Consider the following 14,425-nt stretch of genomic DNA (forward strand, 5'->3'; position numbering starts at 1 on the left):
ATGAAATCAAATTTCACAATTGTCAGGAAAATGGATGGAACTTGAGACCATTACATTAGACAAAATAAGCCAAACTCAGAATGTCAAGGGTAATATGTAGAAGCTAGAGAGACAAAAGGAAAAGAAAGGTTGGTGAGGGAGGTCTCATAAAAATCAAAGGAAATCATTAAAGTGTAAGGAAGGGAGGAGGGGAGGGAAAAGGGAAATGCTGTCAAATGATATTGGCCAAACTATATAGTTATATTGTGTGCATGTACAAATATATAACAACAGATCAGACCATTTTGTAGAACTATAATGCACCAATAAACAATGTGGGGAAAAAAAAGATGTGATTCCCCTTTTCTTCCTCAATTCATAGGAGAATTTCTTTAAATTCCAGATTTTGAGATGAGTCACTGTTCTTCTCCCTTATCATTCCTTCTTTAAATATCTAAATGTTATTGTTTTTCTTTCTTTACTTTTGACTTGAAATTTCTATTTTGCAATTTAGGGGTAAAAGGTCCATTTGAAAAACATTTGCCTAAAAAGAGGCTTGAGCCATTACAAAGTATGATTACACGAGGCCCCAATCTTATGATTGCTTTTATATTAGTATTCAGTCAACTCTGATCTCATATAAACTTATAAAGCAAATTAATTTTCTCTTTAAACTAATTTGATAATGACTAATCAGAAATACGTAAATGACCTTATAGCCTTATTTTGTCAGTTTCATAATAGCAAATATACATGTATCACTTTTTAATATTTAGCATTCTTATTGAAGATTGAAGCCAAAGAATCTTAGAAACTCATCACAAGAAAGAGACTACTTTGTACGGATTAGTTTAATTTTTAAGCATATATTTTAGCGACACTAATGAACCTGGATGTATTTAACTTGGAGTAGATTTCCATCAGATGAAGCATTTGAAAGGAATCTTTGCGTAGAAAATATTTTTCCCTGTCCTTCTACATATATTTGGAACAGAATACATATATATGTATATATATATACATATATTAAAAAAATTAATATATGTAGAAAAAGGAGGGGGCAGATACATAAATACATATATACAGTTGTATGTATCTAGCTCCCTCCCCCATTTCTCTCTCTCTCTCTCTCTCTCTCTCTCTCTCTCTCTATATATATATATATATATATATATATATATATATATATAGATTATTCAGCCATAAATATATATACGCACATGTGCGCACACACACACAATTTAATAAACCTTAATATAATTTAATATTCAAGACTTCTGGTGGAATGCCTTATGTGTGTGTATACATATATATATATACACACACACACACATACATACATACACATACACACACACATAACATACATATTTAACTGCTGAGGATCAAACCCAAAGCCTCAAATATTCTAGGCAAGCATTATCACTAAGCTATGTCCACAGTCCTAAGGACAGTATTTTTATATCTACTTTTAAAGCCTAATTTTGATGACTATCAACACAAAGGAATGTCCTAGGTGACTGTTACTCTGTCCTCTCCATCCAAAATCACCCCAAATAACATACAGTTTCAGGAAATACAATTTCAATTCAAATAATCTAATTTTTCCTTCCACAAGCTACTGCTGCTAAGCACTTCCTACATTTAAGGATCATTATTTTCTTATTTCACATTTGGAAGTTTTTCTGAGGTGATAAAAGATATGATTTCCTTATATTAAACTATCTCACCCTCAAATTGTGGCCCAGTCATCAATTTAATTGGAATAGTTTGCCTAGCATGAATGAGGCCCTGGGCTTGAATCCTAGCAGTGAAAAAAGGAGAATCTTACCACTGAAAAAAAGGAGAAGGAAGGGAGGGGAGGAGGAGGAAGGGAAAAATGGCATTCCACTAGGAGTCTTAAATGTTAAATTATATTAAGGCTATGGTGGTATTTTGTAGGATCTACTCCAGATCTCTACTAAACCTGTGTCATCTAGGTAAGAAATGACTAAAGCTTTAGAATCTGTTCATTGGTAAAGAAAGATGAGAGCTAATAATATCCCACAATTGTAATGTTAATTCAATTTTTATTGAAATACAAATTTGTGTCTAAATATAATAATAAGGATTTTCAAGCTTGTATTTTTTATATATTTATGGTTAAACTAATTTTCTGGTAATCTATTGTATTTTACACAAATATTGGTCTCTGACAAATTGGATATAACAAAGGAAAAAAAAACACTAGTTGGTAGTATAACCAAAAAGACAGAAACTATTGCCAAGTGACTTTACCACAGAAATTTGATTATATATCCTTCTTGGTACATATATTCATTTGACACACAGTATCTTAAAAAAAAAACATTTAAATCCTTTTTAGTATTGCTATTTTAAGTCTGCTGTGCTTGTGTTGAGGGATGAAGCAAATTAGCAATTATGTTGGTTTCACTGATTTTTCAGTAAATGCAGATGTAAGATCAATGAACTTAAGTTAAAAACCCTGTGGTCCTGATTTTGAATTGGAAATACAAGTATGACTGTATGATGTATTTTCTCTCTTCAAGTACATGTACATGTAAGTAGATAGACACATATTTGTCAATGTATTAGTTAGCTTTCTGTTGCTATAACAAAATACCTGAGACAATAAACTTACAAAAAGAAAAGTTTAGGGCTGGGGATGTGGCTCAAGCGGTGGCGCGCTCGCCTGGCATGCGTGCGGCCCGGGTTCGATCCTCAGCACCACATACCAACAAGAATGTTGTGTCCGCCAAGAACTGAAAAATAAATATTAAAAAAAAATTCTCTCTCTCTCTCTCACTCTCTCTCCTCTCTCACTCTCTCTTTAAAAAAAAAAAAAGAAAAGAAAAGTTTATTTTGGCTTATGGATTTGGTAGTTCCAGTCTAAGAGCAGGCAGACTCATGGCTGTAGGCACCTGGTGGGAGTGTCATGGCAATGCCAGGAAGTATGTGGTGGGGCAAACTGTTTACTTCATAGCCAGGAAGCAAAAAGAATAACACTGGATGGGTTAGGGTCTCAACATCCCCTTTGAGGACATAACCCCCGCCCCCTACCACCAATAACCTTACAACCTTCCACTAGGCCCCACCTCCTAAAGGTTCTACCACCTCCCAGTAGTGCTATTCTGGGTACCAAGCCTTTAATTCATGGACTTCTGAAGGACTAAGCACTGACCAGCTTAGTCCATTGTAAAGGTTAGAAATAATGACCTACCTAGTAACAACAAATGTCCTTAATCAAAGATGTGGTCTCTAGCTACCATTTTCCATGACAAGGAACCAGGACTTTAAGAGATACAGATAATTTCATGTCTGAAGCAAAAATTGCATAGGATGAAATCAGAACAGGTTTTCTCATCAGAAATCAAGGAAGCTCTCAAAGATTAATGGAGTCACTTCAAAAAGATCCAGGAGTCTACCTAAATAACCCATTAGTGGTCAGAGATGGGAAATTTGAACATCATTAGAGATAATAACTACAGTGCACTAGATATCAAATATATGTGCAAATTTATGTGTTTATATGATATTTGAAACAAAAATCCCACCAGTTACCTTTGGAGGATTACAAGATATACTTTCTTGTTTGTAAAATGGTAAATAAGGGAAAGAAATAAACATCCTTTCCTGATTGTCCTTCATGGTTTTATAGTACATGTATGCATATGCTTAGAAAGAAGAAAAAGAGTGAATGAATATATTCCAGTGAAAATGATTGTTATCATTGGTTCCTGGAATTATAATTGGTTTTTATTATATTTTGTGAGCTTTGTCTTCTTCAGTTATCTCTATTGTTTTTAATTTAAAAAATTGAATTCAAAGTTTTCTATTAGCTTATCTGGATTATTATTTTTATATATTTCCTGATTTTTTTCCTTTAGGCCTTCAAACAAGCTAGAAATATGGGAGGATCTGAAGATAATAAGTAAGCCTATATATTCTCTCAGAACACATCCTTAAGCTATTTATAAGGGGAAATTTTTGTACTGCACTATATGAATAACTCTACCAGCCTCATAAAGTTATTGTCAGGATTAAATAAAATAATACTCATAAAACAAATAGATCCATATCTGTTCATAAGAAGTACTTAGTGGATTTTAGTGATGGTGGTATTATTATTGTTCTAATTATAATGTGAAAACTCCTAAACTACATATGCCTATGTTAAGTACTGGTGTGTTTAACATTATATTTTAAAGGGAGCTTTTACTCTAATCCAGTTAGGAACTTTACTTTGATATTGTATGCAAACCTTCATTGGCAAAAACAGAAAGAAAGAGCTTCCCTGGGTCCTGTATATCTACCTATGTCTCAAAATTTCATATTAACAATATTCCCATATTTTTTGATCCATTCAACTAATCCTTAGCAATTGAATGATGTTTAAGCCTTGCCTGTTTTTAAAGAAGCCTTTCTAGTATCCTGTATTTCCTTTCAACTATTGCTTACTTTCCTTCTGACCAAAGATTTCTACACCCTCTTTCTTCACTTTCACTCACTCTTTGACACACTATAACCTGACTTCCACCCCTGTGTCTACCCAGGCAGATTTTGTAGTCATCACTAGTAAGTCTGTGTTGCTAAATCCACTGGGACATCTTTTACCTGCTAGATCTCCCAGCAGTAGTCAACACTTCTACTCTCTCCTCTGTCATGAACATTCTGTGACATATGCTGCTGAGGTGTTTTCCTTTTCTTTTCTTTCCTCTACTCCTTTACTGGGCTGTTCCTACTTTGCCTGCCCTTGAAAGCCATAGTTTTTCCATGCCTAGCCACCTTCTCTTAGCTCTCTGGCTCCCTGGAAAACTCTTGAGTTTAGAGGCTGCTACTTTTAGTGCAATCTGTTCTTGTTTTCCTTCTAAGTTTATATTGTATAGCTCTTTTATACAATATATTTTCATTGGTTATTACTTAAATTAGGAGCTTAACCTATATTACTTCTAAACCAGTTGTAAGGAGGTGGATTGAATATGAACTATTTAAATTGATATATTTTTATACTTGATACGGTTACAAATACATTTTTAAATTCATGTTATGAAAAAAATAGTGTTAGAGATGATTCAGGATTTTACACATTTGTTGATATCTTAATAACAATACCAAAGGATTTCTTTTCTCTCTGAAGGTTTCACAAGAAGTATCGTGGCTGTATATAGTACTTGCATGCTGGTTGTTCTTTTGAGAGTCCAGTTAAACATAATTGGTGGATATATTTACTTGGATAATGCGGCTGTTGGCAAAAATGGCACAGTAAGTTTAATAGACTTAAATACATATTGCCCTTTCTCTTAGGAAGTTCAAAGTTTAGTTGTATATTATGTATTCTGATAACAGTTTTTATGAAAAATAACTTTGTATTAAATGAGATTATAAACTTTTGGCATTATGATTATTTTTCATCTTTTGAAAACAGACATTTTTGTATGTTAAAAAATATTTTCCCTGACATTCTAGATCCTGAAAATCTCAACTCAGATTGTACTGAAAATATTACTTACTAATAAAAATTTAGATAATTTAACCTTATTTTTGTTTTGTACAGACAGTTCTTGCTCCCCCAGATGTCCAACAGCAATATTTATCAAGTATTCAACACCTCCTTGGAGATGGTAAGATTTTGACTTGTGACCTGTATATTAATTTCAGGTCACTTACTTGTATTTATTATTGAGGAATTCTTCAAGATTTTTTAAATTTTGTTTTTCCTTTAATAGGCCTGACAGAATTGATCACTGTCATTAAACAAGCTGTGCAGAATATTTTAGGAAGGTAAGGCAGTTTTTGACTTTTCAGACTCCCTGATTCTGACAAATAAAAGAAAAATTAAAATTGTTCTAGTGAAGCAGGTAACTTGATGAATGGTGATATGTGAAACACTGTGTAACCAGATACCAGCCCTGAGTATTGCATTGTAGAACCTTTTTTCTTCATCAGTATCAACCTGTTGATACTCAGGGGAAATATTTAACATTCATGTTTATTTATTTCTTTGCAAATCAGAAATATTTGGGTCATGAAATAAAAGAAAAAAGCTTCCTTTAAAATCTGCCTAAAGCTTTTATCTCCCACTAACACTAATAAAATCTATAATTACAATAGGAATTTTCTTATTAATCTGCAGCAAGATTTTTTTTCTTGGCTTTGTAGTAATGATCCTTAACTGGTGGCTGATTTATTAATCCATTCTAATCCATTCAGCAGTTTCAGGTTTGACCAGATGAAACAGATAGTAGCCTGTAAAGAAAAAAAATGTGTATGTGATGTGTTTCATAGTTTAAATTTAACTCAATTCTCTTTTCTTTGTTTCTAGTGTTTCTCTTAAACATTCTTTGTCCCTTTTGGACTTGGAGCAAAAAATAAAAGAAATCAGAACTCTTGTTGAACAAGATAAATCATCTTCTTGGATTAATAAAGATGGATCCAAGTCTTTATTATGCCATTATATGATGCCAGATGAAGAAACTCCATTAGCAGTTCAGGTGCTTAATTTATAACCATTTAACCAAACCAGCTATTCTGTATCTTCTAAATTTGTTACTGTCTCTTGAAATGTAAATGATTGAAAGATATAGTTCAATAATTTAAATAAAACTTGATTAATTTAGAAAACAAACTGTAAATACAGCTATTTTTTAGTTAGAATCACATATAATTTTAGATATTCAGCAAATTTTTGAGTAATATTTATGTGACAGACACTGCAATATATGCTGCAGATATAAAATAAGGTAGACATGTTCATTTCACTTGGGAATTGAGAAGACAAATTCAGTTAGTGTGGCTAGACCTATTTCTGTAAGATCAAGTAGCAGAACCTAGAACAAGATCATGTGAGGACAAGATCATGCAAAGCTTTGTATGCCAAGGTAAACAGATTAAACTTCAATTTGCAGACAAACAAATTTAAATTTTAATGAAGTTAAGTTCTACATTCAAATTTGCTTTTAAAATAACTAAAGGCAGCCAGGCTTGGTATTGTATACCTATAATCCCAGCTGCTACGGAGGCTGAGGCAGGAGGATGGCAAATTCAATGCCAGTTTCAGCAGCTTACTAGGACCTTATCTTAAAATAAAAACTAAAAAGGGCTAGAGATGTAGCTCAGTGATAGAGCACTCCTGGGTTCAATACCCAGTAGTGAAAAAAAAATGATAAGGGTAATGTGAAATGACCTGAAGGACGTTGTAGTTATCCAGTTGAGAAACAAAACCTAATCTAACAAATTACCAACTATAGTGTTATTACACACTGTTGTGTCCTAAGCAATTGTTGTATAAAAGTCATTCATTGATTAGGAACAATAAAAGTGCCAAAGATTGTAGATTATGTAGTTCATTTTTAAATTAGTGGCTTTTTATGCATAAACTAGATTAAGCCAATTCTTTGCAATTGGAAGAATAATAACTCTAACCAGCTAAAGCCTCTATGCCATTCTTCAGCATGAAGGTACCATAGACTAGAATACTATAATTTAATTGCCTGCCAGTTTGCCTTCCCTTAGAGACCCCAAAGATGACCTCTTTGAGTGCTAAGCAACATTCATGAGCAATTTTTTTTTTAAAAGTTGCAATCTACCATTTAAGGGAGACCTGTCACTTGAAATAGAGAGGCTAAACTGAGTAAGGAGGACAAGTGGTACAGAATTAATGGAAAACTTACTTACAGAATGGTCTCAAGGAGACATAGTAAGAGAATTTTAAAAGCTTTCTGGACTAGAAAACAATTTCCAAATTTTAAAATTCAATAGTGGAACTAAAAAAGAAAATGATCTAGAGGAACAGGTGAAGAGCAGAATGATGGATAAATCCTACTGAATTGAAAGAAAACCTGAAACTTCAGATTGAAAAACCACATGGAGCCTCAGGATAGACTGATGAAAAAGACACATTTCCTGATAAATTTTTTTAATGGTGAAAGAGAAAAAAAACCCCCAAATCTCTGGAATCTGAAAACCTATTTTTCATTGTCTATATATGCAAGAAATTCACCCAAGAAGGGCCAAATTAACAAGGATTTTATAAAGTATACTTTGACTCATTTTTAAATACTACTTACCTGTGTACATTAACTATTGTAGGTGTATTTGAGTTTGGTGAATTTTTTTTTTTTATCATTGATGTAACAAAGACTTTTAAACTTCTTGAACTCCTGAGTCTGTGAATGTGATTAGTTTCTTCATGAAACCAAGGTGATATATGAAATTCTGAAGTATGGCATTTTAATTTTACAGGCCTGTGGACTTTCTTCCAGAGATATTACTACTATTAAACTTCTCAATGAAACTAGAGACATGTTAGAAAGGTATGTAGACTGCATGTAACAGGGAAAATGGGCTTGTATTTTGGATGTGTGTAAGACCATTTATTTAGTTTTTCCTGAACACCATATTCAACATAATTTTGTGTTAAAATTAAACTTTGAATCTATTTTCCTGCCTTCAGGTAGGATTTCCTACCTAACTGGAGGGATTTTTTTTTTAAGATACTCACCTTGGCCACCCACTCCCTTGGACTATAGATCCTTACGATATATTGATTGAGAGGTTAAAAGGTATATTCTGAAAATGCTTTCCAGGGTAATCTTAGTATACCCCAGCAATATAGAAATTCATTTCTTCCCTAAATTTAGTATTATTATTTGAATCACTTAAAAGTCAAAGTATTAAAAATGAAAAAGCACCAGAGTGTGCATTAGAAGACCATGTGACCTAGATTCAAAATTGGCTCCTTATTAGCTGTTCAATCTCAGTTTTGTTTTTCAAGCATTTTTAAAAATTATTTATTCTAATTTGTTATACATGATGGCAGAATGCAATTCATTTCATATTACACATATAGAGCACAATTTTTCAAGTTACTGATTGTACACAAAGTATTTTCACACCATTCATGTCTTTATCCATTTACTTGCAAATGCCATAATTTTATTCTCTTTTAATGCTGAGTAATGTTCCATTGTATATATATGCCAAAGTTTCCCTATCCATTCATCTACTGAAGGGCATCTAGGTTGGCTCCATAATTTAGCTATTGTGAATTGTGCTGCTATAAACATTGATATGTTTGCATCCCTGTAATATGCTGTTTCTAAGACCTTTGGGTATAAACTGAGGAGTGGGGTAGCTGGGTCAAATGGCAATTCCATTCTAAGTTTTCCAAGGAATCTCCATACTGCTTTCCAAATTGGCTTCCCTAATTTGTAGTCCCACCAGCAATGTATGAGTGTGCCTTTTTCTCCACATCCTCACCAACAATACCTATTGTTGTTTGTATTCTTAATAGCTGCCATTCTGACTGGAGTGAGATGAAATCTTAGAGTAGTTTTGATTTGCCTTTCTCTAATTGCTAAAGAGATGTTGAACATTTTTTCATATGTTTGTTGATTGATTGTATATACTCTGCCGAGAAGTGTCTGTTCAGTTCCTTGTCCCATTTATTGATTGGGTTATTTGGTTTTTTGGGTGTTAAGGTTTTTGAGTGCTTTCTGTATCCTAGAGATTAGTGCTCTATCTGATGTGCTTGTGGTAAAGATTTGTTCCCAGTTAGTAGGCTATGTATTCACTTCACTGATTGTTTCTTTTGCTGAGAAGAAGCTTTTTAGTTTGAATCCATCCCATTTATTGATTCTTGGTTTTAATTCTTGTGCTACAGGAGTCTTATCAAGAAAGTTGGGGTCTATTTTTTCTTCCATTAGGCACAAAGTCTCTGATTTAATTCCTAGGTCCTTGATCCACTTTGAGTTGAGTTTTGTGCATGATGAGAGACAGAGGTTTAATTTCATTTTGTTACATGTAGATTTCTAGTTTTCCCAGCACCATTTGTTGAAGAGGCTATCTTTTCTCCAATGTACGTTTTTGGCATCTTTGTCTAATATAAGATAACTATAGTTATGTGGGTTAGAATCTTTGTCTTCTATTCTATACCATTGGTCTACAGGTCTATTTTGGTTTCAAGCATTTTTTTAATCACAGGTTCTAATAGACTTAAACTCCATGAGATAATAGATACTCAATAAGTATTTACTTAACTGACCTAAAGTGATAGGAGAGGGAGAAATTGGTGTAGGAAATTAGAGTACTTTTAAGAACAAAGAACCTCAAATAGAAAAAAAAAGTGGGATTCAATACACTGTAAAAGGTTGCTAATTACCATGATTTGATCATTACAAACATTGTATACATTATTGAATTACATCACATCCATAAATATGTACAAAGACATGTCAGTAAATTTTTTTTTCTAAGGGATTGGTTTTAGGAGTCAGTGAGAGATAGCTAAGGATAGGCACAGAGGCATGTAAGTTGGTAGATGTGGTAGGACAAATATGTGGAAGTTCTCATTGCTTATTCTGTGGAGTAGGAAGCAAGGTCATTTCTTTTAAAAAAGCTATTCTCATTTATTTTATTGCCCAAATGAATGCAATCTAATCAGAAGAAAAATAAAAATTAATATTTTCGAGGACTTGTGCTCCAAACACTGTACTATACTCCTTTACCTTTCCTAAATCATTTAATGCATTCCACTGTCATATATAAATAAAATAAATAAATAAATAATTTTTAAAAATATGGGAATTATGGAAAAAATGCAGGTAGGTTCAGTTTTTATTTCTTGAATTTCTGTCCCCTTAATCATTTTTTTCTTCTTTTATTCCTATCATATTCCCTTTGAGGGCAAAATTAAGTTTACTACCTGACCAAGCAATTCCAGTCCTAGATATCTATTGAAGAGAAGTTGAAACATATGTGCACACAAAAACTTAAGAAATTTCATAATAGAATTATTTTAAATGGACAAAAAGTGGAAACAATCTAGGTGCCCATGGACTGATGAATGAATAAATAGAATGTGATATATTTATGCAATGGAATTCTACTTAGCAACAAAAAGGAACAAACTATTGATACATGGCACAACATAGATGAACCCTAAAAACATCATGCTGGCCAGGTGTGACATGACCATGCACACCGGTATAACCGTAATCTCAGCAACTCAGGAGGCTGAAGAAGGGGGACTTTAAATTCCATACTAGCTTCAACAACTTACCAAAACTCTTATTTTCAAAATAAAAAATTAAAAGGGCTAGAGCTGTAGCTTCATAGTAAAATACCCTGGGGTTTGAGCCCCACTACTGCAAAAAATAAAAAATAAGAAACCATCATGCTAAGTGAGAGAAGACAGACACAAAAGACCACAATTTCCTAAGACTCTGTATCCATGAAATGTCCAGAAAACTACAGAAACAAAAAGTAAATTTATGGTTAACTGTGGCCCGGGTGGGAAGGGGCTTGTCTGCAACTGGACAAAAAAAGGTGAGAAAAATGATCTAAAATTGGATTGTAGTGATAGTTGTACAAATATGTAAATTTGTGGAAAATCAGTACTTAGTACATTTAAAATGAGTGAAATTTATAGTATCAAAGTTCTAACACATTAAAGTTTTTTTAAAAAGAGAAGAAATAGGAAAAATACATAGATATATATACATACACACTGATTTAAAAAGCGGTACTTACTTCACTAGGCATTTTCTAACTTTGATAGTATCCTTGAATAGTATTTTTTATATCAGAGTTGGGTAAGGTATGAAATCCATGTAATTAAAGGAGCCTGAATTAGGATTGAAAAATACCTGGATATGAATTTGACCTCCCCAGTTTACTAATTGCATTCCTTTGATGGAGTTTCTCCATTCTTCATGTATCTTGTTTTTCATCTATACATGATAATAATATTTTCTATCTCATTGAATATGGATGTTGTAGTAAAGCAAACCAATAATCTGTGAGTGTGGAAGGATTCAAAAGTTTCCTTGAGAGAAGTAATAATTGTATTGCTATTTTTTTAAAAAAATGTTGTATAAAGTGTTGATTTATAAAAAAAAATCTAGTGGAATGAATGAATATTGTCATCATGTTGTGCTAAATAATAATATCATTTTATGCTTATTTTTTTAAAGATTGGTTCCTTGATAAATTTTTAATGTTTCTGGCCATAAAAACTAGATTGTAACTAGAAATGTTGGTGGCTTTCAAAGATAGCTACATAACTATTGAATTTGTTTCCTTTTCCATGGAGAATCTAAAAAGTAACATATACTTCTTATTTTATATAGTCCAGATTTTAGTACAGTTTTGAATACCTGTTTAAATCGAGGTTTTAGTAGACTTTTAGACAACATGGCTGAGTTCTTTCGACCTACTGAACAGGACCTGCAACATAGCAACTCCATGAATAGGTAAGATGACATATGAAAATGGTATCATACAAGTGAATGGTCTTTAAAAATGGTACTTTGGATACATTTATTTTTTGTCCCAGATGAAATCTTAGAGAATAAATTCGAGTACCTCATTTTTAACATATTAAACTTTTTGAACCAATGACTTCTTCATTAGTGGAAGTTCCTTCTAGATTCAATATTAGAACTTGCAGTTTTTCTAAAATTTTTGCCACTATATTGAAGTATTTAAGCTGTGAAACTGCCTTTCTATAAACCAATTCCAGTTATAGTTTTTTTAACTTTTTAAGGCATAAAATGATAATGTACTTAAATTTAAATGTGTTCTCCAATATTATTCTGGTATTGTAAGCCATTGTTGGTTTACATAATTCAATACTTTTACTGGGCATTCTTGTTGTAGATTCTCATTTAATGAATTTTCTCCTTGTATTATAATTATCTTATTACAACTATCTCTAAAAATTGAGATCATTATAATTCAAGGAGAAAATTCATTTTATGATAGGATTGGTATTATTTAGTTAGTTCAATGTTAGTAATGTTAATTATACCTGTTATTTACATTGTGGATTCTTTATCAGCTCAAGATGAGCACCTTTGGTCTCATTTTAGGATCTACACTCTTCCAGGAGCTCTGTTTTTGCAGATGTTTATGTCACATTCAGAAATAAGGGTACCAAATCAATGATGACTCTAAAGTGTCCCACTAAAATTTGAGGAAACAATAACTGATAAGCAATATGTGCAGTGTCCAGTTTAATTTTTAAATATCTATATATGACAAGACATAGTTTACCCACTTCTATTAAACCCTTCTTTATTGTACAGAAAAGAATAATTTGCCATTAACATTGAGCATTTGGAATACTTAGAGCCATAAACTTTATTTTCTGAAACAATTTGAATATGATCCTCAAACCTTTTTTGGCAGTTCTTTTAAGTTACATTAAAAATATTTAGCTCAAGGCCAATCCTGTATTTGAAAATCAAGATACTCAGTTAATACTGGTAAAAAAAAAAACTGTAGTTAATAAAATTTGAGTATAATCTGAACTTAGCAAAGTATTAGTTATTTCCCAAGTGGTGGTAAAGAATGGTAATAGTTGTTTTAACATGAACAAAAGCTTTATCTTATACTAAATAATTACAAAAATTAGACTGCAACATCATCAGCCCTTGATAGTCTTATCATTTTCTGAACACATAGAGTGCTTACTGTCTATACTTTCATGCACAACCTACAGGCACCACTTTGAAGTTTTATTCCTCAGTTAAATTTTGAGTCTCCTCTCAAAAATAGAGATCATCTTATACCCTTTCATATCTCTGCATGTATATACTGGGACCTCAGATTTTCCTATTTTTCTATTTCAGAAAATAACCAACTTTATAATCTATATGTAACACTTAGAAACATTTACATCATCCATACTATCATCACTATTACTGAACATGTTGTGGAATTTCTAGTCATTATAGTAAATGAAGAAAAAAATAAAATTTTCAAATTGGCAAAGAAAAAATGTATCATTATTTATGTATTATGTATTATGATTAATATTTCACATCTCTGGAGATAGTCAACTGAAAATGATGCAAACTAATAAAGGTTTTAGATATATAAAGTATATGCATAATGCTTTATATATTATGTATACATATATATTAATATATATATATACAATGGATATTTAAAATGAAAAACTTACCTATCACCAGTAGTGCTCAATAGAAACTATAATGAATAAGATAGGACTAAAAGGAAAACTATAGATTTTCAAGGGATGAATATAGACATAAGAATTCTTAATAAAATATTAGCAAATGAAATCCAGAAATATATGGTGGCCAAAACCTTTTCTGTTTGCTAGTGTGATGATAGATATTCTTCAGAACATTATCTCATAGAATTCTTAAAGTAACATTAGGAAATAGGTGCTGGTATTTTTCTCATTTTCCAAGTGAGAAGACTGACACAAAAAAGTTAAATAACTTCAGGTCAAAAATCTAGGAAGTGGTAAAGACAGATGTTCAATAACTTCTGTTGAATATCAGAGCCCAGAATTTTAATTATTCTGCAACTAGGACTAAATAAGGTTTATTTTAAGAATGAGAAGAGGTTCAAAACATTAGTAAAGCTTTTACAATAAACTATAAAATTAATAGGACAAAAGAACATCATCACTGTT

General features: G+C 32.0%; 1 protein-coding gene across 2 annotated transcripts in view; it reads left to right on the forward strand.

The window, feature by feature from the left end:
* The window catches only part of PEX3 (peroxisomal biogenesis factor 3), a 53,625-nt gene that overhangs the window by 14,763 nt on the left and 24,437 nt on the right, over positions 1-14,425 (forward strand). For both annotated transcript variants that reach the window (XM_081295516.1, XM_081295515.1), the window contains exons 4-10: positions 3,867-3,910; positions 5,117-5,241; positions 5,534-5,600; positions 5,706-5,760; positions 6,302-6,470; positions 8,221-8,291; positions 12,108-12,230. In XM_081295516.1, the coding sequence (XP_081151642.1) occupies positions 3,867-3,910; positions 5,117-5,241; positions 5,534-5,600; positions 5,706-5,760; positions 6,302-6,470; positions 8,221-8,291; positions 12,108-12,230 (654 nt within the window). The remainder of the gene's footprint in view (positions 1-3,866; positions 3,911-5,116; positions 5,242-5,533; positions 5,601-5,705; positions 5,761-6,301; positions 6,471-8,220; positions 8,292-12,107; positions 12,231-14,425) is intronic.

This window comes from Spermophilus citellus (genome assembly GCF_964194105.1).
Source record: "Spermophilus citellus genome assembly, chromosome: 5".
Classification (NCBI taxonomy): domain Eukaryota; kingdom Metazoa; phylum Chordata; class Mammalia; order Rodentia; family Sciuridae; genus Spermophilus; species Spermophilus citellus.